Raw genomic sequence first — 27,208 nt, forward strand, 5'->3', positions numbered from 1 at the left:
CACCAGATTTACATAAATATACATATAGTCAGACTTGCGTGACTTGAAAATATACTATAACTGCTCCCCTTGTTCTCATATTACACACTGATGTCATATATGTAACTTTTAGGTTTGGTAGTCTTACAGGCGACTAACTTTCCAACACGTGCCTCCTGTTTTAAACCGATAAAATAAAGTTTAGACTGTTTTACTGTTAATTACCATAACGTTAGGTTGCTATTAAACATGTTCCTAGTTCCTACTCTAGTATCTTGGTGTTTCAGTGTGTTGCTAAGGCACACGCCGTGCGCTGATAACGCGCAGCAGCGTCTCTACGCAAACACCGACAAGTGACAACTGACAGATGACATTACAACTCACATCATTATAGACTTAAACACTGCTGGGCGAACACTACTCTATCAATTGAAAATCAAATGGGTTGATTACCAGATAATCACAACACTTCAGCAGTACCTTGATCCATCGACCTCATGGTGTGGTACTGTGCCAGCCTCCAAGTCTCTCTAAACATCTGGAGAAAAATAGTGAAAAATAAATAAAAGAAAAAAAAAAGGAAAAAATACAAAAATAAAAAATAAGCGGATGAAAAAAAAAAAATTACCGTCCTCGAACAACCATAGCAGGAAAAAAAGCTTTCTTCAGTCAAAAGATGTTGAAAGGAGACGGAACAAAACTCTGTACACGTTCAGAAACTTCAAGCTGCGACACAGCAGCTGCGCGCAAACTCCCTTTCTGTTCAAAAACATGCAGCCGCATCAGCTTCAGCAATGGTTCTGGTATGAAGTCCCCCTTCCTAGAGCTCTATAAGGATTACTTGAGTATCAAGAGCGGCTTCCTTCCCCGCTCTGGGTGTTTATAATGGTCCAATGCTGTAAAATAACGGGATTCCCTCAGTGTTTCCTCCTGTTTGTGCGCCTTTGCCATGGAAACCTGGAGCCGGTCCATGTCGGAGACTCAGGGCTTTCCTGCAAAGCCCCACACTCAGGAATCCATGACGTCTCCGGCTCCTGCGCCAAGGCATTTCTGCGGCTTCTCTCAGACAGTAGCACACAAGAACTTCATTGTAGGGATGAAGAAATTACTGTAGGACACTGTAGGAGAGAGAGAGGGAGAAAAAAAAATGAAAAATAGGTTCTAAGTTTGATTACAGGATACATTACATGAAATTTACTTAAGACTGTGAACTAGACTGTTCAGTCTAGCTGTCTGAACTATCTAAATGTTTAAATGATTATAGACCAGACGGGTCTAAATGTCTGTTTGTTTGGACTAGATTTAAAGGACCATTTGCTGGATCACGTTTTTTGAACATGGAATATAGAGAATTCCATTGTCCCCATTGAGGGAAGAAGCTACTATCCATTTCCATTATCTAATGGAAATCTGCAGCATCTTCTAATTCTTGACTGGAAAAAAAGGCTGAACAAGACTACTACATAGTCTGACCCCGGCAGTCACGTGGAGAAATTCTCCATTACATGTTATATAAAGTAGCATCCAAGGGGAAAAGAATAGTGATATTTTGGATTCATCTGAGGTAAACCTTTCGTAGTTTCCTTTCAGACACCAAAAGTACAGACTCACTTTCTCATTTCCACTAGACACTTCATCAGCTGCTTGTGTTTTGGAGGGAATCCCTCAGTGACCTTACTCTAGTGTTGGCAAACAATCCACAACATATACATGTACATGTCTGAGTCAGGTTTCACTTTAACCCTGGGTTTTGTTGACACCACACATTTACTCACCATATAACATTTTTACATTTTTTCCAACACATATTTTTACTTTTGAATTAAAATGAGTAAAACCCCAAGAGGTAAACTGTGGCCCATTTGAGGAAGGAGACAAAACATGAAAATAAGCTTTTTTGTAATGAACACACAGAAAGGTTTCATGTTTTATATATTATATGGGCGCTGTATGAACACACTGTATGTATATTTAAAGAAGTGAAGAATCTTACATAGTTACCTAAGTTCCCCAAATTAAACAAAACACATAGTTAGTCCATGCCCTTCAGAATGACACTATAATAGTTACACAGTAGTGCCTATCCAACATAGACTTGATGTCTGGATGGTAATGCTGTGTAAAAAGTATCATCAGCACCAATCACAGATACAGAGCATGTGAACATCTTTTGTATGTAGTTGGGGTTTCTGTAATGTGTGTAAATGTCTGTATCTAACTTCTGAAATATATCAGAATTAACTTTATACTTCTTTTAAAATCAGGAAAAGTGTCTGTTAAAGTTATCTTTTAGTTTCTATATAGATCATAGATGAAGACTTTGGGAATCATCAACTAGACAGACATGGTACAGTATATATATAAGAGCTTAAAGAAGATGTTGAACCTTAACTGGCAGCAGCTGACCTTTATGTGCTTCATCTGAGTCAGTAAACACAGTTTTATAGGTTTTATAGGTCACCACTTTTGGTAAACTGCCACTGCTTCTTTTTTTTTTTTACAATCATAGGTAATAAACTGAGGTTTTATCAGGTAGTCAAAGAAAAACAAAGATAAAGTTGATCCCGAATACAAACAGCTGATTGAAAGTGTTTCAAGAGAAGCATCATTAATTAATTCACACGTTGCCCCAAAGGAGAGGAAGCTCATTCAGAAGAGCCAAGATCAACTATACATTACAGATTCAGTGGCTTGCTTGTGCTTATTTATTTATACAGCAGGTCAGAAATATGGATTTTGGAAAAAAAGGAAATAAGACAATGCACAATGGATTACTAAAAAGTCCTTCTTTTGAACTCAAATCCAACTTTCCACATATGAATCATGTTTAAAGGACATTTTAATACAACTTTGATACAAATACATTTAATTTATACTGAGAGTTAGATGACCCAACTCTTTAAAATGTGATATTGGCCCTCTCATCTAACTCCTGGCAAGAAAGGAAATGTTGAACTAGTCCTTTAACTGTCTTTTCTATAAAATGGGCTATATGATACCCTTCACACATGCAGTTGTTTTGTCTTTCCTCACCCTTTTAGCTAAACATCCTCACAATACACTATTTCATTGGCTTAAGCCTCAGTGACTGACCCAGTGCTTACATCAGTCACGTCAGGTCCAAGGCCACTCATAGGAAAATGTGTGTACATGTGAGAGAGAGAGGGGAGGGGAGAGAGGGGAGAGAGAGGGGGGTAATCAGAGGATCTGTTTTGGATTGAGACGTGGATTAGTCTGAGTGAGGGAGTCTGACTTAGACTGTTGGGTGAACAAGGTGACTGCAATGAGTCTGTAAAAAAACCGCAGAGCCTGGAGCCTCCGTTTTGGGGGTAACCATCCAAGCATCCTTGTCTACCAGATGTCCTAAATTCCTCCCCTGTTACGGAACTCTTACGCAACCCAAATTATGAATGAGTAAATGAATATGGCACACGTTTAAGAAAGGAAAACTGCCTGGGTCCAGACGGCCGAGTTTGCACTTCCGTTTCCCCCCCCCCCTCCCTCCTTCTTCTCCTTCTTCTTCTTCTCCTTCTTCTTCTTCTTCTTCTTCTCCTTCATAGAGCACGCTTTTTCCTAGGTCATGCAGTATTTTCCATCACTGTAAAACAGCTCATTGAGGTAGAGTTGTCTGGGTTAGAGCATTGCCCTGTTTCGAGTTTTCCAAGTGTAACATGCGTGATTGAGCTTTTAAATCCAAGCAGTGGAACTTTGATATGGAAATGGCACAAATATATATCGTGTCTAATGGAAATCTTTCCAAAGTAATTCAGGGGGTAAAAAAAAAAAAAAAAAAAAAGGAGGCATTTTGGGTCTCTTGATTTTACTCTCTTATATGTGCCAGGTACATTGTACTTTTCTCCTTTGCATCAACTCTAATTAAAGTGTTTACCTTCTGATGATACTTGGATTAAACCATCCATCCATTTATCCATTTATCCATTTATTCATTCTCTAAACTGCTTACAGGTCAGTTTCAGCTTTGGTAATTTGCAAATAGGACCATTACTGGTTTAGCTGGGGGTCGTCATGATATCATCTGGTACATACATGTCTTAACCCTTTACTTACTGACTCATAATTAGCCTCTATGCCAATTCACATTCATAAATTCCCCCATCAGTCATCCATAAATGCTAAGAGAAGACATTTACAATCACTACTTTATGATCCAGGTGACCAATTTAAAGAATATGAAGAGGATTTATTAATTTTTTAACAAACACACACACACACAAACACACAAAAAGATGCATTTTATTTCCATTTTTGTCAACTGTGGATCACATTAGGAAAAGTCTGGTTAAAATAAATGTGTATAGGGCGTCTTTACATCATACTTTAGTAATTTGCAAATAGGACCACTACTGGTTTAGCTGGGGGTCGTCATGAAATCATCTGGTGCATAGATGTCTTAACCCTTTACTTACTGACTCATAATTAGTCTCGATTCCTATTCACATTCATAAATTCCTCCATCAGTCATTTATAAATGTCTGTTTGATTAGTCTTATGGAAAGAGAAGACATTTACAATCACTACTTTATGATCCAGGTGAGCAATTTAAAGCATTTTGAGTTTGATTGCTGATTTTGGATCCTCGAGTCATGGAAGGAAGGAAGGGAGGGAGGGAGGAAAGGAAAGGAAAGGAAAGGAAAGGAAAGAAGGAAGGAAAGGAGGGAGGAAGGAAGAAGGAAGGAAAGGAGGGAGGAAGGAAGGAAGGAGGGTGGAAGGAAGGGAGGAAAGGAAAGAAGGAAAGAAGAATAAGACCATAGTTGTATACTGTGGATCACATTATGAAAAGTCTGGCTAAAATAAATATGTATAGGGCGTCTTTAAAGCTCTCAAACGTAAAAATGGGTGAAATTAGCTTTGAATGATAACTTGTGTCAGATATATTTTCCACAACACATCACACTTGTCTAAGTTACATACTGGACCACGGGCACGATTGGCTCCAAACCAGCTGTGATGTCACAAATCAGACTCGTAGGTAAACTGAGATTTAAAATGAGCACAGACAAACTTCCTCTCTTCAGCAGATCGATGTGAAAACAGCCTTCGAGTGTCAAATTCTGCACATACATCATCTGCACGGTGATGCTAAAACATCCAACGGAAGTCACCACAAAGAAAAGACATTTCAGAGCGGTGGAGGGGCTTTAAATCTGACATGGCGGCACACATGGACGCAGCAGCTTGATGAATGCTCTCTGAAGCTACTGTGTTTAAAGGGAGTGCTATGTAAATTTAGTTATATTGTTGTCTGACCCCTTAATAAAGCTAATAACTCTGTACTACCCTTCATCTAATGTTCCCTTTTCAGCAGATGGATGAGGAAAACAGCTTCCTGGTGTAAAGTAACAATAAGCGAAACCCATTTCTGAGCAGAGGGAGACTTTAATATAAGTATTATGAGCGAGGAGATTTTTTTCTAAAGGCTCTTTTAACTCTTAAACAGGCAGGAGTGAAAAAAACAACATAATTTGATGTCTCATTTGAACCTAAAATAAAACATTTCCACATATCTTTTTAATATATTTAGGATTTTATGAGTTGTATCTCCATCAGGATACGTTGCCCACTATGAAGCCTATGAAGGTATAAAATGGTCATAATGGTAAAAACTATTGAATGCTTTCTCTGGTCAGTCATACTTCACACATACTAGTTTCTAAACTGATTTTTTAGCATTTCTATCAAAGTACAGACCAATTTAAGGCACAATAACCACAGTAACCATGCCAACAAGCTGTTAAAGAGTCTGTATCTCCTGGTGAACGTTGCCAGTTTAAGGGTTAAAGGAGTTTTAAAAATTTTTTCGTAATAGATGTTACACAAGCAGCGATATACTGTAACTGCCTGCCGAGACCACTACAGGCAGGGTTTTCAGTTTTCGGGCAGCGCTGGCATGTCATTGTGCAATAAGGAATCTTATTTCCTTCCTGCCACAACTTGAGATCCATGGAAAACATTTCCTTCTTTTTCCGAGTTGTATGAACTAATACGTCTCATCATCAACATGGAAACTACATACTGTACATCTATGCAGAATGTAAAACCACCTCGTTATGTAACAAGGATTCTGATCGATACTCGAATGTTTGTAAAAAAAAAAAGAATTCGAGTGTCTTTTTTAGTCCAGTGGAAAAGTGGCAGACTCGCTCATGGATTTTTCCCTTTTGAGCGCAGCATTATGAAACCCCATGACACAATATCAGAGCTCTCCTCTCCCCCACTTCTTGTCAACGTGGTGTATTTTCTTGTATTTTCTTACTTATCCAGGTTTTATCCAGGTTTCCAATTCCATTCCTACAGTATTTCATAACTTTAACATCTCTCTGTGTGTCTAATTTCAGCACAATATGGAGGCAAAGGAGTCAATATTTGGTAGTCAAAACAATCCGAAGCAACCATATTCAGCAAAAACACACTCCAACCCCTCCCATTACTACTTCATTCACACAACAACAACAACAAACCAACGACGAGCCCTTTTCAGCTCAAACAATCACAATTAATCACGCGTAGCACCGGTCCCTCTTTGACTCAAAGCTGCGGGGGCAAAGAATGTGTTTAATCCAGTCGGTTTGAAAGAGAGATTTGGGAGGTTTCGTTTGGTTGTTTAGCGAGGCGAGGCATTAACCGGTGTCATTAGAGAGCTCAGGTAGAGGCAGGGAAACACATCTGCGGCTCTTCTCCAACAGTCGTGGGTGCTAAGACAAATCAAAGCATTCCAGGCCCACACGGCTATAAATAGAGCCAGAGGAGGGTGTGTGTGTGTGTGTGTGTGTGTGTGTGTGTTCATGCCTTGCAGTGTTTCTGTGCGGAGGCCTGTCATTGCCAAAATCCAGTGTTTACACGGAGCAATAACAGTGTGTAGTAAACAATTCATCTGCGCTAGCTTGTTCGTTATTTGGTGTCGGTCCAATTCATCCATCAACTTGTCTCTGTTATTTCCAAACAGCGCGTTGAATCTAAGCAGACAAGCTTAATGCGGCATATAAATGTTATAGGAGCGTTATGCAAATGAGGGTTATTGCTGGTGAGTTCGTTAAAGGAGCTTAACCGATCAGATGTGACACAGAAGCACAGCTGACCTCAAGTTACCAAAAAACTGTGCAGCAGGAGTTCAGGGATCTTTCTAGGAAAGTGGCAAAAGTCCAAAGACCCCCAACTCCAACTCTTGATGTGGTCACCTTTGGCTCGAAGGTTGGATATGTATCCCACATGGTTCCATGCTTTCATTTGTATGAAGCACTCCAGTCAGGATCATGTGACAGGTTGTGGTCGCCTATATTCTGTAGCATATTCATGGTCTCTCTCTCTCTCTCTCTCTCTCTCTCTCTCTCTCTCTCTCTCTCTCTCTCTCTCTCTCTCTCTCTCTCTCTCTCTCTCTCTCTCTCTCTCTCTCTCTCTCTCTGTCTGTCTTTCTCGTGCACCGTTCCACTGGGAGCAGCGTGTAAGATGTTTCCAATCTGGAAATTTAACTTTTGTCTAGAAGTGCCAGAGATTAAATGCACCGACCTTTTTGATAATTAGCTTGGATATGTTATATAACAGCTGTGAGTTACCCTCTTTTTTTTTTTTTTAAAGTTTGAAAAAAAAATCCAAACCCCAGTGAGATGTAAAGTTTCATTTTACAATTTACTTTGACTCTGATTGGATTTGTGGATTTGGCAGAGGACCAGCAGAGAGAGAGAGGAGGAGGGGGGGTGGGGGGGCTCCTCTTTAACTGACTTCAAGAGAACAGGAAAGACCACGGACGTTAAGGTTAGCAGGCAGCTCTGTTGATTCTGGAGTGGGATTTCACTTCTACATGGGACTGATTAAGTTAAATGGTTTCTTTTAATGGTATAACTTACGCATTTGGCCAGTGGAACAAGACAAGAAGAAAAAAAAAAAGTTGGACATACGCTGTAGTTTTAATTTGAACATGCAGTACTGGGGTGCTTGACTGCATGTTTAAAAAAAAAAAAAAAAGGAAAAGATTTTTATGACTGAGAGTTTAATCCAACTAAAACCATCCCTGCCATGTAAGCTGTAACACTTTTATGACTTGTAGCCTACATGGATAATTAAGAAAATTCCCTTTAAACAACTCAAACCGAGCGAAGACACTTTTATGAATTGATTTAAAGAAAGAGTGTATTCATTTTATTTTATTTTATTTTTTCATTTTCACTCATGATTATGTTTAACCCTCCTGTTGTCCTCGAGTCAAGGAAAGAAGAGAGGAAGAAGGAAGGAAAAGAGGGAAGAAGGAAGGATTGAAGGGAGGAAGAAGGAAGGAAAGGAGGGAGGGAGGGAGGAAGGGAGGAAGAAGGAAGGAAAGGAGGGAGGGAAAGAGGGAGGAAGGAAAGGAGGGAAGAAGGAAAGGAGGGAAGGGAGGAAGGAAGGGAGGGAGGAAGGATGGAAGGGAGGAAGAAGGAAGGAAAGGAGGGAAGAAGGAAGGATGAAAGGGAGGAAGAAGGAAGGATGAAAGGGAGGAAGAAGGAAGGAAAGGACGGAAGAAGGAAGGACAGAAGGAAAGAAGAAGGAAGGAAAAGAGGGAGGAAGGATGGAAGGGAGGAAGAAGGAAGGAAAGGAGGAAGAAGGAAGGAAAGGAAAGAAGGAAAAAGAGGAAGGAAAGTAAGGACGGATGAATGAAGGAAGGAAGGACGGTAGGAGGGAGGGAGAAAAGAAGGAAGGAAGGTAGGAGAAAGGAAAAGAGGAAGGGAGGAAGTGAGGAAAGAAAGAACAGTCAAAACAGACGGGGTCAATTTGACTCGGGAGGACGACACGAAGGATAAAGTCAACATTTTTGAGACAGTGGACAAACGGAGACACGTAGGATGTGAGCGGTGGAGCGACGGAGAGTGAAAACAGCAGCTGTGTCCAGGCATCAGGGACTCCCTCCACTGGTGAGACTTCCAAATGTCCAGCCTCCTCCTCACTCTGCCTCTAAGTCCTCTTTAACTCGCACCTCATCACAAAGTGAAGTGGAACACAACCATAATAACCATGATTGTTTTTGCATACAAACTGTGGGTGATCGTCTCGCTCCAATCTCCATTTTCCATGAAGGGGAGGAATACCCTGGGAAAAAGAAAAGTACTGTTTGTTTCATTTATAAAAGATGGTTACTTTAAAAAAAATAGTCTTCTTATAGCATCATTTCAACGGTGCATGAGATGATTTATTTGTGGATAACAGATACTAAATAAATTCCAAAGGGATAAAGTGATGTTCAAGTGAAAAAACTTACTTCCAACAGAGCTCCAAGATACTAAAAAAGACAAATACACAGATAAAAACTAACATAAAACCAAATAATAGTATCCTGAAATCAGAAAAAACACAATTTAAGTTAAAAAACACAAAAAACGCCCACATCAAAATACCAAGGGACAACTTTTAGATTCCACGATAAGTCAGTGACTGTATACCAGGGGAGTCAAGCTCATTTTCATTCAAGGGCCACATACAGCCCAATTTGATCTCATGTGGGCCGGATCATTAAAAAGATGGAGGGAAGGAATGAAAAGAAGTCAGAAAGGAAAAATGGAAGAAAGGAAGGAAGGGAGGATGGAAGGAAGTAAGGACAGACAGAATGAAGGAAGGAAGGAAGGGAGGATGGAAGGAAGGAAGAAAGGACGGACAGAATGAAGGAAGGAAGGACACATGGAAGGACAGAAGGAAGGAGAGATAGAAGGAAGAAAGGGATGAAGGACAGATAGAAGGAAGGACACATGGAGGGACAGAAGGAAGGAGAGATAGAAGGAAGAAAAGGATGAAGGACAGATAGAAGGAAGGACAGAATGAAGGAAGTAAAAAAAAGAGGAAGGAAGGAGGGAAGAAAAGAGGGAAGGAAGGAAGAAAGGGAGGAAGGAAAGATGGAAGGAAAAGAACACAGGAAGAAAAGTGGGCCGGATTGGACTCCTCGGCAGGCCGGTTCTGGCCCACGGGCCTTATGTTTGACACCCCTGCTGTATACCATAGATATGACCTGACCTGACTGCTATGAAGCACTTTTTAATGTCATTCTGTAGTTTGATGTAATAGATTGGTTGCAGTGGCATAGAGGCCGACAGGAGACAGGGAGAGTGAGCGGGGAATGACCTGCAGCAAACGTCCCAGAATCAAACCAGGGGTGCTGCCTTCATGTGGCATGCACCTTAATCCTCCTGTTGTCCTCGAGTCAAGGAAGGAAGGGAGGGAGGAAGGAAGGAAAGGAGGAAGGAAGGATGGAAGGGAGGAAGGAAGGAAGGAAAGGAGAGAGGGAGGAAAGAAGGACGGAAGGACGGACGGAGGAAAGAAGGAAGCAAGAAAGGTAGTGAGAAAGGAAAAGAGGAAGGGAGGAAGGGAGGAAGGTAGGGGGGTGGAAAGAAAGAGAGAAGGAAAGAAGGGGAGAGGGAGGAAGGAAGGACAGAAGGAAGGACAGAAGGAAGGAAGGAAGGAAGGAAGGAAAGAAGGAAGGAAGGAACAGTCAAAACAGACAGGGTCAACTTGACCCGGGAGGACACAAAGGTTAACAATCCATCCAAGGTGCTCCAGGTTCCAGTATTTTAATCAATGAAATGCTCATTAAGCCATATTAGGTTTCCAAAATAACATTTTATGGATGTATATTTCACAATTTGTATTCATGGAAACTCAAAGTGACGTCAAAGTCCTTCAATACTTCCCTCACGGTTCATTTTTAAGTCTGGTCATATTCATTTTTTTCTTGTCGATAAAAATCTTGTGAAAGACTCTACCTTAGTTTATTTTATGTGTCACATCGTTTGCTGCTTTATGTTATTGTCCATTGCTGTTGCCATGGAGATTATTACTGCTGTGCAATGACAATAAAGGCATTGAATTGAAATGATCAGAAACAACCATGAATTGATCCCATAGAGAAGTACTGTGTGTCATAGAGCTTATATATTGAGTGACATGTTCCTTCATTATGATGAGCAGTCGTAATCAATGCAACAACATGTGAGGGGGGGGTGGGTGGGGGTTGGGGGGTGGGCTGTTACTGTAAAAACTCACCAAGAGCACCAAATGTGTATTCATCCACAGCTGAAAATAGTCCCTCAAACAAACACTATTTCCTCCAGTTTAAGTAACATTTGCTAAAAGCTACGATGTCCAGATGTTTGAGGAAATGACTGAGCTTTAAAAACTAAGTGAGGATGTTTAGTAGATTGCTTTTAAAGAATTGTGTCTTTAGCAGGAACAGAATAGGGGTCGAGGTCGAGTCCTGAGTACCACAGACTGTTTTAGGGTTTCAGGGTTTTACCTTTTCGATTAGTTGATTGTCAAAAAATGAATCATGAAAACCAAAAATCCAGGTTCCAGCTTCTTAAATGTGTTCCTCAGAATGTCACAACAAAAAAATGGCAGAAAAAAACATGATTTTTATTCATCATAATCATCATCATCATCTTCATCATCATCATCACAACATTGACATCAACACAACTCTCCCTTTTTGTTCAGCTCATTTGAGTGCAATCAATACCATTAAATAAAAAAAAGGTTAATAAATAAAAAAAGGAAAAAAACAAACATCAAGTTATTTACAATCAACCAAATCATTTTAGCGTCATTGATGCTTTTGCAACTTCTGTTACAACATAAAAATATAATCATCATCAAATCGTACAAAAACGAAAATCTGTGCAAACGGCTTGTTACATTAAGTTGGGTGGGGGGGGTTCAAATTCAGAACATAATTATAGAGAGATCATCATCATCTATGGCACCCTGGTCATTGAGTCACATGAGAAGCCTTCTTTTTCTTTTTCAACTCAAATCATATTGAATCAGTGAAAATGTGGACATGTTATTCTGTTAGTAGCTGATTATTTACAGCAGGGGTGTCAAACTAGTTTTCATTCAAGGGCCACAAACAGCCCAATTTGATCTCATGTGGGCCGGATCATTAGAAAGATGGAGGGAAGGAGGGGAGGAAGGACAAAAGGAAGGAAGGAAGGAAGGAAGGAAAAGAAGGAAGGCAGAAAGGAAGGAAGGTGAGAAGGAAAGTTAAGGAGAAGGAAGAACTGGACAGGTGTAAGGAAGAAAAGAATAAAAGTGAGGAAAGAAGAAAGAAAAGAAAGGAAAGGTTGGAAAAGAAGAAAGAGAGAGGTAAGATGAAAGGGAGAAAGGAAAGATAGAAGGATGGGTGGAAGGAAGGAAAAGATGGAAGGAAAAAAAGACAGGGAGGAAAGTGGGCCGAAGTGGACCCCTCGGCGGGCCGGTTCTGGCCCACGGGCCGCATGTTTGACACCCCTGATTTTACAGTATCTCCATTATTACACCACTAGTGAAATGAAATGTGAGGAGTGAATAAACAGTAGTAGTACCAGAGCTCTTTTTTCTGTCTCGGTGTGCAGTAGTAATACTTATCGACAATATTCACATTTGGATTTGACTGATTTGATCCCGTTCTTCATTCACAGCTGAACTGAACTGCGGAGGTTAGTAGCAGTGAGAAATGTGGGGGCCCTGGATTAGACGACATGAAAGAGGGAAGAAGAAGAAGAAGAAGAGGGGGGGGGGGGGCAGCTGGACGCCGGTCACTTGGATATTTTCAGTTATGGCTTTAGGTCACTGTTACAGTGAGTCATCATGCAATGCTTAAGCGTGGCCGGTGCTGGCTTGCCAAGCGGGCCACATGAAGAGGCTGCACATTCCCCTGTGGACTGGGCCTGTCGGAGCCCCGGCGGACACTCCTCTGTGGCTGTTTTGACCGCGCTCCACAAACACTAACAACTTTAGCATTCAGGGTCCATACAAAGAGACAAAGACAGATTTAACATCAGACACCACAGGTCATGCTAAAATAAACAACCACACCACCTCTGCCGTGTCGGGCTACCGTAGCATCAGGGTGACGCATAAACAAATACACTAACTTGCAGACGTGTGTTTTATGCAAAGTCTGGTCAGTCGGTAAACCTTTTTTTTTTTTTTTTTTTTCCCTTTTTTTTCTTTTTAATTTCAACCTTGTAATTCTCAAACTCTATTTAGTAATCACTGTTTAAAGTTTAGAGTGTGAATCAAGTCCAGAGTGAGAATGCTACGTCAATACCATTTCACTTTCTGACAATAAAAACAAGCTTTGATATTTAAGGTGGAGCTTTGCTATTTAAGGTGGAGCTCCCAGCCCCCAAAATGACACATCTACAATTATCCATTAAAATTTTCCACTTTCGGATTTGTTGACATTATAAAACAAACTCAACCTGCATAATTGACTGTTTTTGTGTCTTAATTTAGAAACACCCAGGCCATTTAGTTATATAGCTTATTAAATTACATATTTACATTTCTATTCAGGACAATCAATACGTTTAATAAAACCATTCAAAGCTGGTCAAACTATTCACTGCAGGTGTTCTCCACATAGAGAAATAATCAGCCTTTGCATCAAACACATGTAGCAAGTAAAACACTGCTTGTTAACAAAAAAACTGCCTCTCAGTAAACAACCCGTCCCTGACAAAACTGTCCGTCGGACCCGTTTCCAAGTAGAACTTTCCAGAATAAATTAAAGGGAATGAATCCGTGTTTGATTCTCTGGTCAAAGCGCAGGCTCTGCTGGATGAAGACAGGGACACCTTTCTGTTTTCCCACAGTAAACGAGGCCAGCGGTTCCTCTCTCTCTCTCTCTTCCTCTCTCTCTCTCTCTCTCTTTAAGAGGTCAGCTTGGAGTAGCTGGGCGGGGAGAAGCGTCTCCGCAGGTACTTGAGGATGTAAAGAGGCAGACAGCTCACCAGCGTGATGACCGTCACCTTCCACAGGAACGATAGCGTGGCGATGAAGTATACGTCTGGCACAGAGAGAGAGATCAAGATCAGAATGAGGTTGCAGGATACAGATATTTATTTATCATTTATAATACTGAGAGGTTGGTTCGTCAAAGGTAAACTCGGGTCAAACAGGAAGTCATCTTATTTAGACAGGAGACAGTTTAGTCGGCTGATTTTGTTCTTTTAGTTATTCTAATTTTGCTACAGGCTTGTTTCTATTGTGTATAGCACAACAAGGTGATTAATCATTTAGTTATTTTTTTATATATTTTATTTTATTGTATAATTGTTTTGGCCATTTTTCAAGTTTCAGGTTCTCAAATGTGAGAATTTGCTGTTTTTCTTTGACATATATAACAATGAACTGAATATCTGAACTGTTTGTTGGACAAAAGAAGCAAATTAAAGGCATCACTTAAGTCTCTAAATGATGATAAATGGATTTTTTTCATAGACTAAACGATTAATAAAGATAATAATTGACAGATGAATCAATCAATGAATCATTAGATGCAGCCTGAGCCCACAATATTTCATGAGATGCATGAGAAAGAAAAAATTAACTAAAATAATTTCATTTAAATTCTTTTGAAAACTGTCCAGTTAAAAGCACAAAACTGCACACAGGACAGAAGAATAGCCTTTAAAAGTCTCTTCCAGTGGGACTTCAAGAGGGAGGAAAAGTGTCCAAAAAGGGTAAACTTGACCACACGCCGGTCATGATCCTCAGTGGTTGAGATTTCAGGCTGAAAATGGAACTCCACACCCCACGTAAAAACTGAAAATAAAGGCTTGGAAAGCGCTCGGTTAGAGTATTTTGTATGTCATGAAGTCTTAATGTGGCACGGCTAAAATTGGCTTATTTTTTAGCCGACTCAAGTAAATAACTGTACAATAGCCTGGCAACAAACCCACTGAAATAGAATAAACACAGACGCTCTCCTACTCTATGAAAGTTGTTTATGTTTCATGCTTACAGACTTACACACAGCGTCTGTAACACTGGGGCGGACTCTCTATTTTTAGGGTAGTATTTTCTCCCAAAAACACCTTCTCTGTGATAAACACACGAACCTTGGAAGTCATTGATTAACACAGGAAGCTAGCAGCACTGTGAGCCTTTCCTCTTTGATACTATGGTATTTTTGAGCAGCGTCCAAACAGGACAAGTTGTCAATGCTTACTTACCTTTAGCCTTCCTAATATTCAGCATACCACAGCGTGATGAATGCACACCGGAGGCAGGTCTCCCTTACTGCTAAACGCTGACGTACTATTTCAAGGCCGACCTCGTGTACAATAACGTCAATCAGGCCGTAAGTGAAATGCAGTGAGTGTGTTTCTGCCGGTTGTGTCATCTCACCTATGAACTCGTGCAGGAAGACGAGCGAGGCGACGTAACAGGACAAGCTCAGGAGTTCACCGACGATCATGAGCCAGTGCCACGTCTGGATGGTCAGCGCCACCATCAGCAGCTCGGTGAGGATGAGCGAGGTGAAGGAGATGGCGACGATGTGGACGAACTCTGAGTCGAAGAGCAGCATCCCCCCGTACATGATGATGCTACCTGTGAGGCAGAGAAAAGAGAAAGAGAAGAAGATCAATACTTCACAAGTATGAACTTTAACCTTCCTGTCGTCCTCCCGGGTCAAATTGACCCCGTCTGTTTTGACTGTTCCTTCTTTCCTCCCTTCCTTCTGTCCTTCCTCCCTTGCTCTTTTCCTTTCTACCTTTTCCTACATGAAAAGAAAGATTTTCCTCTTTGAATTTTTCTGAATTTTTCTGACTTCTCATCACACATTGTGACATTGTAAAACCAGCACCAATAACGGACACTTCAACTCATCATACAAGTAGATGTTTAAAAAAGAAATAGCTCAATGCTTATTCGCTTTGTATAAACAAATATTAAGTATTTAATTTTTTTATTTTCTCAATGTTGTGTATATTTTTGTTTTATTCTGTGTGCTGTGTGAGCCAATTTCCATCGCTTTGTGATGGACGATAAAGCTTTTCGGATTTCATGTGAAGCTTGACTGACATAATTGTCTGTTAAACATGAATCAACAGACAGCAGCCGGTTAGCTTAGCTTAGCACAAACTGAGGGGAACAGCTAGCCTGCCTCGGTCAAAAAGGGAAACGCAATCTGCCAACAGAAAGTCTAACAGTTCACTAATTATAACAATGAAATATCTCACATGTAACTTCCCGTAACGGGGTCATCCTTATGTTCCCTCATTTCTAAGAAATTTCCCTCCCATCAAATTTAGGCCATATGTTCCCTCAAGGACTTTCCACCAATGTCCTTAATGCACATAATATGTTTCAGACAGGTGAAATTCTTTATTTTATTATTAAACTGAGGGAACATAGACACACTCCCCTAATAACACACACAAGAGATAATGTGTTAATTTGTGAGGTTTCTAGTCTTAATGCTATGCTAAGCTAACCGCTGTTAGATGTCACTTCATATTCAGTCCTCTCTTCTATTCTACAAAAAAGTTAATAAGCAAAATGTAGAACTATTTCAATCGTGCAACCTAAAAGGATTTTCCACCAATGTCCCTAATGCACATAATGTGTTTCAGACAGGTGAAACTCTCTATTTTATTATTAAACTGAGGAAACATCGCTCCCCTAATAACACACACAAGAGATAATGTGTTTATTTGTGAGGTTTCCAGTCTTAATGCTATGCTAAGCTAACCGCTGTTAGATGTAACTTCATATTTAGTGTTTAGTGTATGCATGTAGAACTATTACAACCCTGCAACCTAAAAGTACTCCACAGTGAAGGTAGGGTAGGAAAGACTGGTTAAAGTGATACCGACAAACAGAGAACTGGTTTGGAAACTAGGCCCCGATACTTGGAAATAAACAGTAGCTTAAGATCAGCCTTAACGTGGAACATTCATGTTTAGACAGAAATAGATAAAAAGGTTTTTGGGGCGTAGCTTTTTGGATGCCCCCGCAAACACCTTTTCACTGCAAATGGCCCGTGTCGGAAAGTTGCCTGTGGGTTTGACATAAATAAACTTGTGTAGAAATTAAGAAGAAAGTGTGTGGGCTGTTAAAAGCAGAGCAACATACTTTTTATCTTTGTCACACTGTGATTTGTCTTTCTCACTCTCTCTCTGCCCAAATTAAACATTTGACTGTCAGCACAGTGCTTGATCTGATGCTTTTACACATCAACACAAACCTTGCCCAACAGTTTGAAAACACTTCTTTACCTTGATAGATACTTATCAAGACCCATATTAGAAATGTCTTGAAAGATAGCGGTCGGCCCTGTGGAAAGAAAAAAAGGATCATATTCACTATTCATTCATTTTTTCATCTATATTTCTGTATGTTTTGGCTCCAGTGTGTGATTCAATTCATTAAATTACCTTCAGTAGATCTTTGTATAGTTCTGGATACAACATGGCAACCTCTGATTTAACGTCTTTATCCAGCACCAGGGAGAAGACAGGGAACATGGTGTAGATGGTGGAGTAGCTGAAACAAACAAATTCATATGTCATCTCAGTGTTGGAGGGGGTGGTGGGGGGGGGGGGGTTGATGCTTCAGAGAAAATGGCACACGGTCAAAAAAGTTTCACACATTTCATTGTTGGACTCAAACAGTGTAATGCATTAGTCCAGTAGTCAGTACTTTCACATTTTCCCCTTCTAGCATTTCAACAGCGTTTTTTAAACACAAGAGGAAATGCCAGGGAGACAAGGCAGCCAAAATGCTCTCTCGATACGTCATCACCATTCAGAGTTTGTATCTTACCCAATAACCAGGAATCCTTGGTAGAGTGGGACTGAAGCGAAGTAGAAAACGGAGGAGAAAACCGTCTAAAAAGAGAGAAGAGGGAGAAAAAGAAGAAGAGAGAGAGAGAGTCAGGATGGTAATTTTGCATTTTCTTATAATAAATCTGAGTGATAAAAGGTAGAAATAACACCAAAGGGAAAAAAAATGTAAATTATATCATTGTAACACACAAATCAAAAGGTAACCCCGCTTTGACCGATCAATTAGCTGAATCCCAACACATAAAACAGGATTCCGCAATAATCCTCCTCCCCGCCACAGCGCATATGGATGATGCCAATATTGAGCTGTCAACTAGTCAGCCTGCCAACCGAGCAGCCAAGAAACCAGACAGGTCGCAGCTGCGGCTGTGGTCGGCGTTAATGTGAGACATGTGGAGGAGGGCCTCCCGAAAAAACCCCAAAGTCCATGATGCAGTGAATCACGGGCTCTCCCTCCACGGCGGGGGCTGAGGTTGGATGGGGACATGGGAATTGAAGATGTCGGGTGCGGTGGGGTGTGTAGGGGGAGAGGGGGGTTTGGGGAATGAGGTGTGGCAGAAGCTCAGAAGGGCACCTCCTCTGAGTCATGGTGCACCCACTCTTCCATGACCACCCCTGAAAACGTCTAACTGCCTCGCCGCGGTCATTTCGTCCTCACGTTTAGGTTTTAGGTGTAGTGGGATAAACAGAAAACAAACTTTCCCAAACTTTCAAATTACACGTTCGCTTTTCAGACATTTGATGTTGTTTTTACGATTGTTTCGACTCAGCTTTAACTGACAAACCAACTCAAAACACCAATTCAAATGCTCAGTTTTTAATCCCACCGCCCCCATTTTAGCACACATTTCAATGCTTACCAATCACTTAATCAATAGAGCATGAGGGGGGGGGGGAGGGAGGGAGGGGGAATGAGGTGTGGCAGAAGCTCAGAAGGGCACTTCCTCTGACTCATGGTGCACCCACTCTTCCAAGACCACCCCTGAATATGTCTAACTGCCTCGCTGCGGTCATTTCATCCTCACGTTTAGGTTTTAGGTGTTGTGGGATAAACAAAAACCAAACTTTCCCAAACTTTCAAATTACAGACATTTGATTGTTTCGAGTCAGCGTTTTAATGTGAAAAACTTTAAACTGCCAAACCAACTCAAAACACCAATTTGAATGCTCAGTTTTGAATCCCACCGCCTCATTATAGCACACAATGCTCACCAATCACTTAATCAATAGATCCTGTATGTGTGTTGATCACTTCACACACACACACACACACAGGTGAGCAGGACGGCAAAAAATAACTGCTTCTAATATCACCGCCCGCCCGATTCAGTCAAATGTTGGACAGTGGTGAGAAAAAGAAACTTGGAAAAGCTCAAAAGTATAAAATGTTGCAACATAATGAGCATCTGTTGCATAAGTATGTTTTTACTACATTGCAGTATTACGGTTTATGGTGTTTTAGATTATTAAAACTACAAGTCATAAAAAACTATTTAAAATATACTTACTTTGTGTTTTTTTATGTGTCCATAAAAAACAGAAGAAGAAAGTTGAAGCACTGAAGTACCATCTGAATTATAATTTTACTATGTGCTATGACTCTTCTAACTTTATTATCATTATCTGTGTAAAGTGATGCAGAAAAGTTCAATATATGAACTTAAACATTAAAAAAGTCCCTCTTAGTTTACATCAATTCAAAAACTGACCTTTTATATTAATTACTGTAGTTATTGTACTGTATCTGTAATTTCCCAGCTTGGGATCAATAGTCTGTCTGTCTGTCTGTCTGTCTGTCTATCTATCTATCTATCTATCTATCTATCTATCTATCTATCTATCTATCTATCTATCTATCTATCTATCTATCTATCTATCTATCTATCTATCTGTTTGATGGGCATTATTTTATTATGCCCATTTCATTTTAAAATGTTACACCGATTCAAATCTATGAGCAAAAAAAAATGATGCACTGATAAACCTTTCATTGTATTATGTGAGATTTGAGGCCAAAATAAGGAGTATAGAGTTTTGTGGTGATGTGAAACCTGAGCCAAAGCAACCAAAAAGCAGAAACACTTTAATTCAAAGGCACAGTTTCCATCCAGCTGATGAACTTATTTAACAAATGGCACCGTGTTCCAGTCGTACTCTACCTGCATAGTGCTGATGCAAAGGCTCCTGTGGATGACAAACTGGCTGAGGGCTGCAGACCTCTTGTAGCTGTTCCGACCGTGGACCATGAGCAGACGGCCCAAATGTTTGAACTGAGTCACCGAGAAGTCGGCAGCCAGCGAGGCCTGTTTTCCTTCCTGTCAAACACACAGCACAGAGGCCACTGAGGATATGCTCCAAGAAGTCTTTGCTGACCTGAAAAGCGTGTTTATGTGTGCTTATTATGAAGTGACCAGAAGATGACAGATATGTAGCTTGGGTTATTTGGAAACACAAAAAAAATCAGACCGAAGGTGGAAAAACACTCCCCTTGCAAACATGACACTGAGGAATCCTTCGAGAATGAGGTCTACTGATTTTTAACACATCAAACAAAGACTGGGATTATTCCATCAATCCATAATGAACAGTAGGGGGGCAACTAAAGGATTATTTTCATAATTGATGACTGATTGTTGATCTTGGAGAAGGCCAAAGGGCCGAAACGTCATCATCTGAATAAAGAGGTACACATGGAGCCAGACTGTGCGACACTTTTTTCCTTTTCTCATGTCGACTTCCAGTCATCAGCACCTCACTGCAACCCTGGGTGTGCAATATATTTTTCTATTTTATACCTGATTGTATAATATATATATAATAGATATAGATATAATCTTCTGTAAAATGTCATAAAATAGTAAATATGCCCATCACAGTTTCCCCAAACCTAACTTGACTTATTCAGATTGCTTCAACCCAAATACATTTAGTTTAATATCCTAGGAAACTAAATGAAAAACAGCAAATATTCTCATTTGAGAAGCTGAAACCGACTAATATGTTGAAAACCATTAGTGGATTATAAAAAAAAAATTGCTGCAGATCCATTTTCAGCTAATGGTTTCTGCTCTAATAACAAACCCGCTGTGAATTCGGCCTGTGTCCGTTCATGTTTGAGCAAAGGTCTCTGCAGTTTTTCATCGCTGTCTCTTTCATTTTCTGTTGTATGGTTGAATTTGAAAAGCTGCAGGAAACATGCAAATTCCACACAGAAAAAAAAAGCACGTTTTAACTCTACTCTCTCCTCCGCTTTCCGTCAGGTCCTCCGGTTTCCTCCCACAATCCAAATACATTCAGGTTACTACTTCCAATTAGAATTTCCTATTTTTTCCTTTTTGCCTGTGAATGCAACTGTAGTTTTAACCTAGAGTTTGACTTGAGAGCAGCAGCCCTTCTAAAATATCATCTATAGAGAATATCGATGGATGGAGGGTTTTATAATCCCCCAAATTTATTAGATTACAGCCATTTTTACTAAGATTACTACTTCCAATTAGAATTTCCTATTTTTCCTTTTAGCTGTGAATGCAACTGTAAATGGGTTTTAACCTAGAGTTTGACTAAAATATCATCTCTACAGAATATGGATGGATTGATGGTTTTATAATCCCCCAAAGTAATTAGATTACAGCCATTTTTACTATTTTTTTTGAACTTGAGCAACTTTAAATTGTCAAGATGAACAAAAAAGGATAAAAAAAGGTTCTGATATCTTTGCTGACACATGCATGAGGTCCATGTCTGAACCAACTGAATGACAGAGATCTGACAGAATGAACCATGAGAAGTACAACAAGGCGGGCTGATCAGAGACTCTTACTTTTAAAACATGAAAAGCATCCTGTCATCTTTGTTTCCTCTCTACACACACACTCCACACACACAATAGATCCACATAGAGGGAAAAAGGAATCATCTGCGTGCGTGTCCCTCTCTAACATCACTCTGAACGTGTGAGAGATCTTGACAGGAAACACAAAGCGAATATCTGTGAGAACGACACGTCAATGTGAGGGGATGAGATGGAGAGAGTCTTACTTTTCCCTCCACTCCCACGCCACAGTCGGCTTCCTGGATCATGCTGACATCGTTTCCTCCATCCCCTAAGAGAAAACAAAAGCCACGGAGGTGTCAAGATTCACATCAGACGGTGACTCACCAAAACGAACTTTAGCGAGAGTACTATGTGTGTGTGTTTATTTCGTGATACACTCCCTTTATCTGGCCTGATTAAGCCAAGGGAAGTTGAAATATCAGTTTGGAATTTGCCAGATAACAGTATTGTGTCATTATTATTGTGTTATCGTGGCGGTGGTGGTGTTATTATTACATGACTGATATGAACAAATTGTGTTGTGATCGTTGACGTCACAGAAATAGAGAAATAGAGAATAACAACACGATCACGTCGTCACAATATGATTCTACTGAGAGTTAGTAACTCAATAAATTACATAAGTGAAGTTTTGATATTGAAGTTGCTAAGCTCTGTGATCTGGTGGTAGCTCAGAGGGATTCTGGCTCAGTAAAATGAGGTGCGTCTACTAGGAAGTCCCCTTTATGAATGAATTTTTCTGAATGGGGGATCAATATGTGGAACTATTTACACTCAGAGCTCAAAAAAAGCCCATTTTAAACTCAGTTCTTCAAGAGGGATGAGCCATGTAGTCATGAGTGAGCTGATGCTTGTTGTCTTATGTGCTTTTATTGTATCAGCATGTTATCAAACAATTGAGTTTTATGTATTTTAAAGGTGCAGCAAGCTAGCTTAGGATGTAAATACTGTCATATGTGTCACTCTGAGCTAAAAAAAAAGCTCATTTTAAACTCACATATATACAGTTCTTCAAGAGGGATGAGCCATGTAGTCATGAGTGAGCTGATGCTTGTTGTTTTATGTGCTTTTATTGTATCATAATATTATAAAACAATTGACTTTTATGTATTTTAAAGGCGCAGCAAGCTAGCTTAGGATGTAAATACTGTCATATGTGTCCTTAGTACTTGCTGTATACACTTATTCCTCTACAAATGCACATGAAGTAAATCAATCTATCAGTGAATAAATAAGTATAATATTGAATTATCATCTAGTAATGCACTTTAAAAACCAGCTCTGCTCAATCATGGCTTTTTATATAAGTGCTAATTCTAGGAGGTGCTGGTAAGATGAGGATGTTTTGATGAGGATGTGAAGACAGGAAAGAAGTTGTTAAAAGCCAACAATAAGTGCTTTATAGACTGAATCCGCCCAGGAAAAAGCTGTTGGATAGTTTTTTAGGGTTTTTTTTTTTTTGGTTTTCCACTCACCTACAGCGCAGGTGAGTTTGCCCGTTCGCTCTTGAAGCAGTCGGACTATCTGAGCCTTCTGAGTTGGGGCGCATCGGCAGCAAACCACAGCGGGACACTGACACGCGAGCTCCATGAATTCATACTCGTAGTATTTCAGACAAACCTGCAAAAGAAAAAAAAACCCACCAGAACGGACGAGTGAGCATCTTAAGCCACCTGCATGTAACTGCTACTCGGGTGTGGAGCTTTTAAACATCTTCCTTTACTTACAGTTTAATCTCCTACAGCCGTTTAGAAAGTGACTCTAACCACAGATACCACTTCCAGAGATGCTTCGGTATAGCAGCGATATTATCACGCATCTTACAGCAAACATTTATTAAGGGTTTCATTAGAGGTAAGACGCACGCACTTTACCTCAAGCGAGTCCCCAGATATCACCAGAGCGCAGTCGTGTTTTCTTCTGAAGGCGTTGAGCTCCAGGTGGGCTTCCCCTCGTGTTGTCACCTAAAAAGGCAAATGGCAACCACATTTTTAGAAACGTATACGCAAAAGACAGAAAAATTATCATGCAAGGCAATCTGCCAGCTTTGGCACGCTGATTGTTATCAGACCAGAAGCTTGTTGTTTCACTGAAGCTGCAGCGATGAGAAACGTTAAAGGCAGCTGAATATCGGGGCTGCAATAAACATCACTTTTATATATTATACAGAATATTTGGATCATACATTAAAAACCCAGAAATGTTTTGGTGCTCTGATGATGACAGAATGGACTGGCTGTTTAACTCTAATGGACGGTCTATATGTTCAGTTGCTATAATGCCCGTTATCTCGTTATCTGGTTTGCATGTGTTATTATTTGTTCTTCTCTTCTTTTGTTTCAGTGTCTTGTAAGCTCATTTGGGCTGGGCACTTCTGGTGCATGACACGTTAATAAAAAATCAATCAATCAATCAATCATACATATTGATAAGGGATGCACTGATCTGATTTTTTCTCTTAAATCTGCATTGAACTTATTAGGATCATCCTTATGTATTATATAAGTTAACATGAGGCTATAACTTTAACTTTAACTGTAACATATAACATCTGTAATAGTCATACATCAGTACTCTAGAGCAATATAATTCAAATCTAGACTAGCTTAAATAGACAGTTTATTTTGCTGTTGTAATGCATTAGTTTAACTTTTAGCTCACTGAAGAAATCAACAAAGCAAAAAAAAAAAAAAAGATCAGTTACAGTAAGTGGAGGGAGTGAACAGATTGAATTGGTACAACCACAACAATGTGTGCGCAAATGTGAGCAAAATCACAATAAACTGTGGTCAACTGTTTTGCATTACATCCAAAAAAAATGTTTAACAACCAAAAAACAGCTCAGTTTTTACAACAATTTCAATACTGAATATTTATGTCATGTAAACCTCAAGTAACTTCTCAATAATTGTGTCAGTGTCAAATATAGATTTAAAAAATGTATCCAAAAATGCAGCACTGACAGGGCATGGTGTTAATCTGTCAACGGGAGTTATGCTCTGGCATGAATATCCTTCAACCGCTGACTATTCATACGTCAATCCAGATCAGGTCTTTGGTGGCGACCAGGAAACTAATCCAGATGTATGCGTTGCAGGCCCAGTCAGCACTCCCCCCGTCCACTGGGACAGAGGTTTTAAAGCCGTGCCAACCATTGTTATTCTCTTCCAGTAACCGCAGTTGTACGCAAGTTGTAACCTTCCTATATGGCAGGCGCTCCTTCTGCTCTGGCACGGCTCCAGAGGCAAAGGCAGAAAGGTGGGGAGGGGGGGCGTGGGGGCTATCAAAGCAGCGAGAGAGAGAGAGAGAGAGAGAGAGAGGGAGAGAGAGAGTCCGAAAGCTGCAAAACAAATTAGGAAGTGAGCCCTCTGCATGTTCCCTCAGGGAGTGGTTCAGCTGGTTTCTCCTTTCTGTGTGAGCGAAGGCCTGTTTGTTCTCTTTGACAGTGGCTTGGATGCTTTCATTGGTGGGAAGTGATTTATTCAGCTGTGGATGCTGGCTTAGCCATCATGCGTAGCTGTGTGGGGCTGTATGACCACTAGCTAATGGGCCTTGGTCGCACAGAGGATGGATGCCGGAGGGTCGATGGAGTCAGGAAACCGTCAGCGCTAGTTCTGAACTGCGATGAACCTCGCAGTGCTAAAATCAACTATTGCCCACTTCATATGAACGTTAAAGAGGAAGAGGGGTCCTCGTCCTGCACTTACGGGTCTGAATATATGGATGTCCTGGTTGCGGGTGATCAGATGGGCGTTCTTGGCGGTGCATGTGGCTGTTTCGAGCTTGTCTCCTGTCAGCATCCAAACCTACACACAAACCAAAGAATAACATGCAGTGAACCAAATGTTTTTTGATTTATAAGACGCACTGATGCTTGAAGGGAACTTAAATAATAAATAAATTAAACTAAATTGCTTCATAATGTGGCAGTTAATTAAGTAATCAAGAAGTAAATTCCAGAGGCTCTAATCACTGGACTTGATCAAGCAACCTGTAACTGTGTCTGGGAGCCGGAGCTTGTGAACTTATCTCAGGATCAAAGATCATTTGCTTTATTGTAGTACTTTAGCTTCAAACAGAAGACGAGCACAAGTCATCACACAGATTGGTATCACAGTATCCTACTTCTGTCTCAGACTTAACAAGGTCATTTTGGATGTTTCTTATAGAAGGCTAGAGCAGAGATTTTAAATTGTTGATGCATATGGGTTAAGGTTAATGTCTAATATTTTGTTACTTACCTCTAATGATATACAGATAGTTTTGCTTTTACTTGTCCAAATTTTGAGCTATCCATCAGAGAGATTTCTAACCACTTGGAGATTAATGGGGATGAATAAATTAAATTTTATTCTACTCACAGTGTTTAAAAATGACATTTAAACACTTCCAATAGTTGTGTGTTATTCCTGTGTCTCTAGATAGCACACATACTTGGTACTGTTCACTGGAACTGCTTTTTACTGAAGAAATAGTCCCTCTGGAAACTGTTGGCATCCATTTATTAAATTAAATTTATTTCATGTTGTGAGAAGCAGAAATTAAATTTTATTCATCCCCATAGTAGTGGGATGGAGGCCTTTGTACATTAAGTAAGAAAATGTGTGTGTTTTTTTTTCTTGCTTTTTCTGGGGAGGAAGAGGTGAGAGTTTGTAATTTGGGTGAACTGACCCTTTAAATGAAAAGAGCGGAGTGAAGGGGACAATCAGCCAAACTTTTACGACAGTGACTAATCCGCTTACTGGTGCTTATTTCCATAAAAATGAGCTCCAACATTTCTGAAGTGTGCCAACCAGCAACCACTCCACACAATGTTCATTTCTAATTCATTTAAATTCACAATAGTTTGGGGTTTTATAATTAAAAAGGAGGCTCTTTAATGAGGCTTGTTCATGTAGTTAAATATGAAAAACATATGTCCAATGTCTTGTTTATAGGTTTTGTTTTCTTAGTTTGTTGCTATTATGAGCTATGAGGCCGTCTTCTCCCACACCCGCCGACCCCCTCCCCTCCGCTGACCTTGATGCCTGCATTGCGGAGGATCTCCAGGGTGGGCCTGACGTCGGTCTGGAGCTGGTCTTCCACCCCGGTCAGACACAGGAGCTCCATCTCCATCTCCAGACTCTCAATCACTGTGGCCACCTTCAGAGAGCGGTCGTGAACGCTGAGCTTGGCCTGGACGTACCGCGCCTGGGGAGCAATTGGAGGGATGGGAATAGTTGGGATGAGAGGAGATAAATTTAATATAAGTAAGGGAGGGAGAGTCACTGCAATACCATAGAAGGGAAATATCAATATGTCATGAGAGAGCTGGCGAAAACAAGGAGAGAAGCATAAAAAACAGCCTGACACAGAGTGCATGTATCAGTAGACTTTTGCAGAGTTTAAACTTTGTGCAGTATGAAAACATGCCATTCAACACACACTGAAACTTCCATAATAAATATCAAAGTTGTAGTTTTAATAGAAACTTTATTATTTCTCTATAATCTCTGTTATATTTGCTTGCAACCAACCCTGAAAGCTACTAAGTTGTAAAAAGCTGAAAACACAGAACAGACATGATCAATTGGTCAACGCCTATCTTCAGTGCTCCAGCTCCAGGGCAATTTGCAAGTGAGATAAAGCAAAAACAATCTGAGTGTGACTCATACAGGAACACAAACTCTGTGTGACTCAGTTGGTGACTCACTGCTGCCCACCAGCTCAGCTCACACAATTATACACTTCAGTAATGGGCCTAGGGCTGAAGACTGCAGGGAGAGACAGCCCTGCCCTGCTCAAACAATGAGTGGGGCCTGGGTGT

At 40.3% G+C, this 27,208-nt stretch overlaps 1 protein-coding gene across 1 annotated transcript in view; it reads right to left on the minus strand.

Annotated features, from left to right (window-relative positions):
- Positions 1–12,166: 12,166 nt before the first annotated feature.
- The window catches only part of LOC128356824 (probable phospholipid-transporting ATPase IIA), a 36,951-nt gene continuing 21,909 nt past the window's right edge, over positions 12,167–27,208 (minus strand). Inside the window, exons 18-28 of the mRNA XM_053316975.1 lie at positions 26,422–26,592; positions 25,110–25,208; positions 23,277–23,366; positions 22,878–23,022; positions 21,606–21,670; positions 19,727–19,882; positions 17,545–17,609; positions 17,157–17,265; positions 16,998–17,055; positions 15,124–15,327; positions 12,167–13,780 (exon numbers count right to left, since the gene is read on the minus strand). Coding sequence (XP_053172950.1) covers positions 13,644–13,780; positions 15,124–15,327; positions 16,998–17,055; positions 17,157–17,265; positions 17,545–17,609; positions 19,727–19,882; positions 21,606–21,670; positions 22,878–23,022; positions 23,277–23,366; positions 25,110–25,208; positions 26,422–26,592 — 1,299 coding nt within the window. The 3' untranslated portion in view covers positions 12,167–13,643. The remainder of the gene's footprint in view (positions 13,781–15,123; positions 15,328–16,997; positions 17,056–17,156; positions 17,266–17,544; positions 17,610–19,726; positions 19,883–21,605; positions 21,671–22,877; positions 23,023–23,276; positions 23,367–25,109; positions 25,209–26,421; positions 26,593–27,208) is intronic.

The sequence above is a fragment of the Scomber japonicus genome, chromosome 4 (assembly GCF_027409825.1).
Source record: "Scomber japonicus isolate fScoJap1 chromosome 4, fScoJap1.pri, whole genome shotgun sequence".
In the NCBI taxonomy this organism is placed as follows: domain Eukaryota; kingdom Metazoa; phylum Chordata; class Actinopteri; order Scombriformes; family Scombridae; genus Scomber; species Scomber japonicus.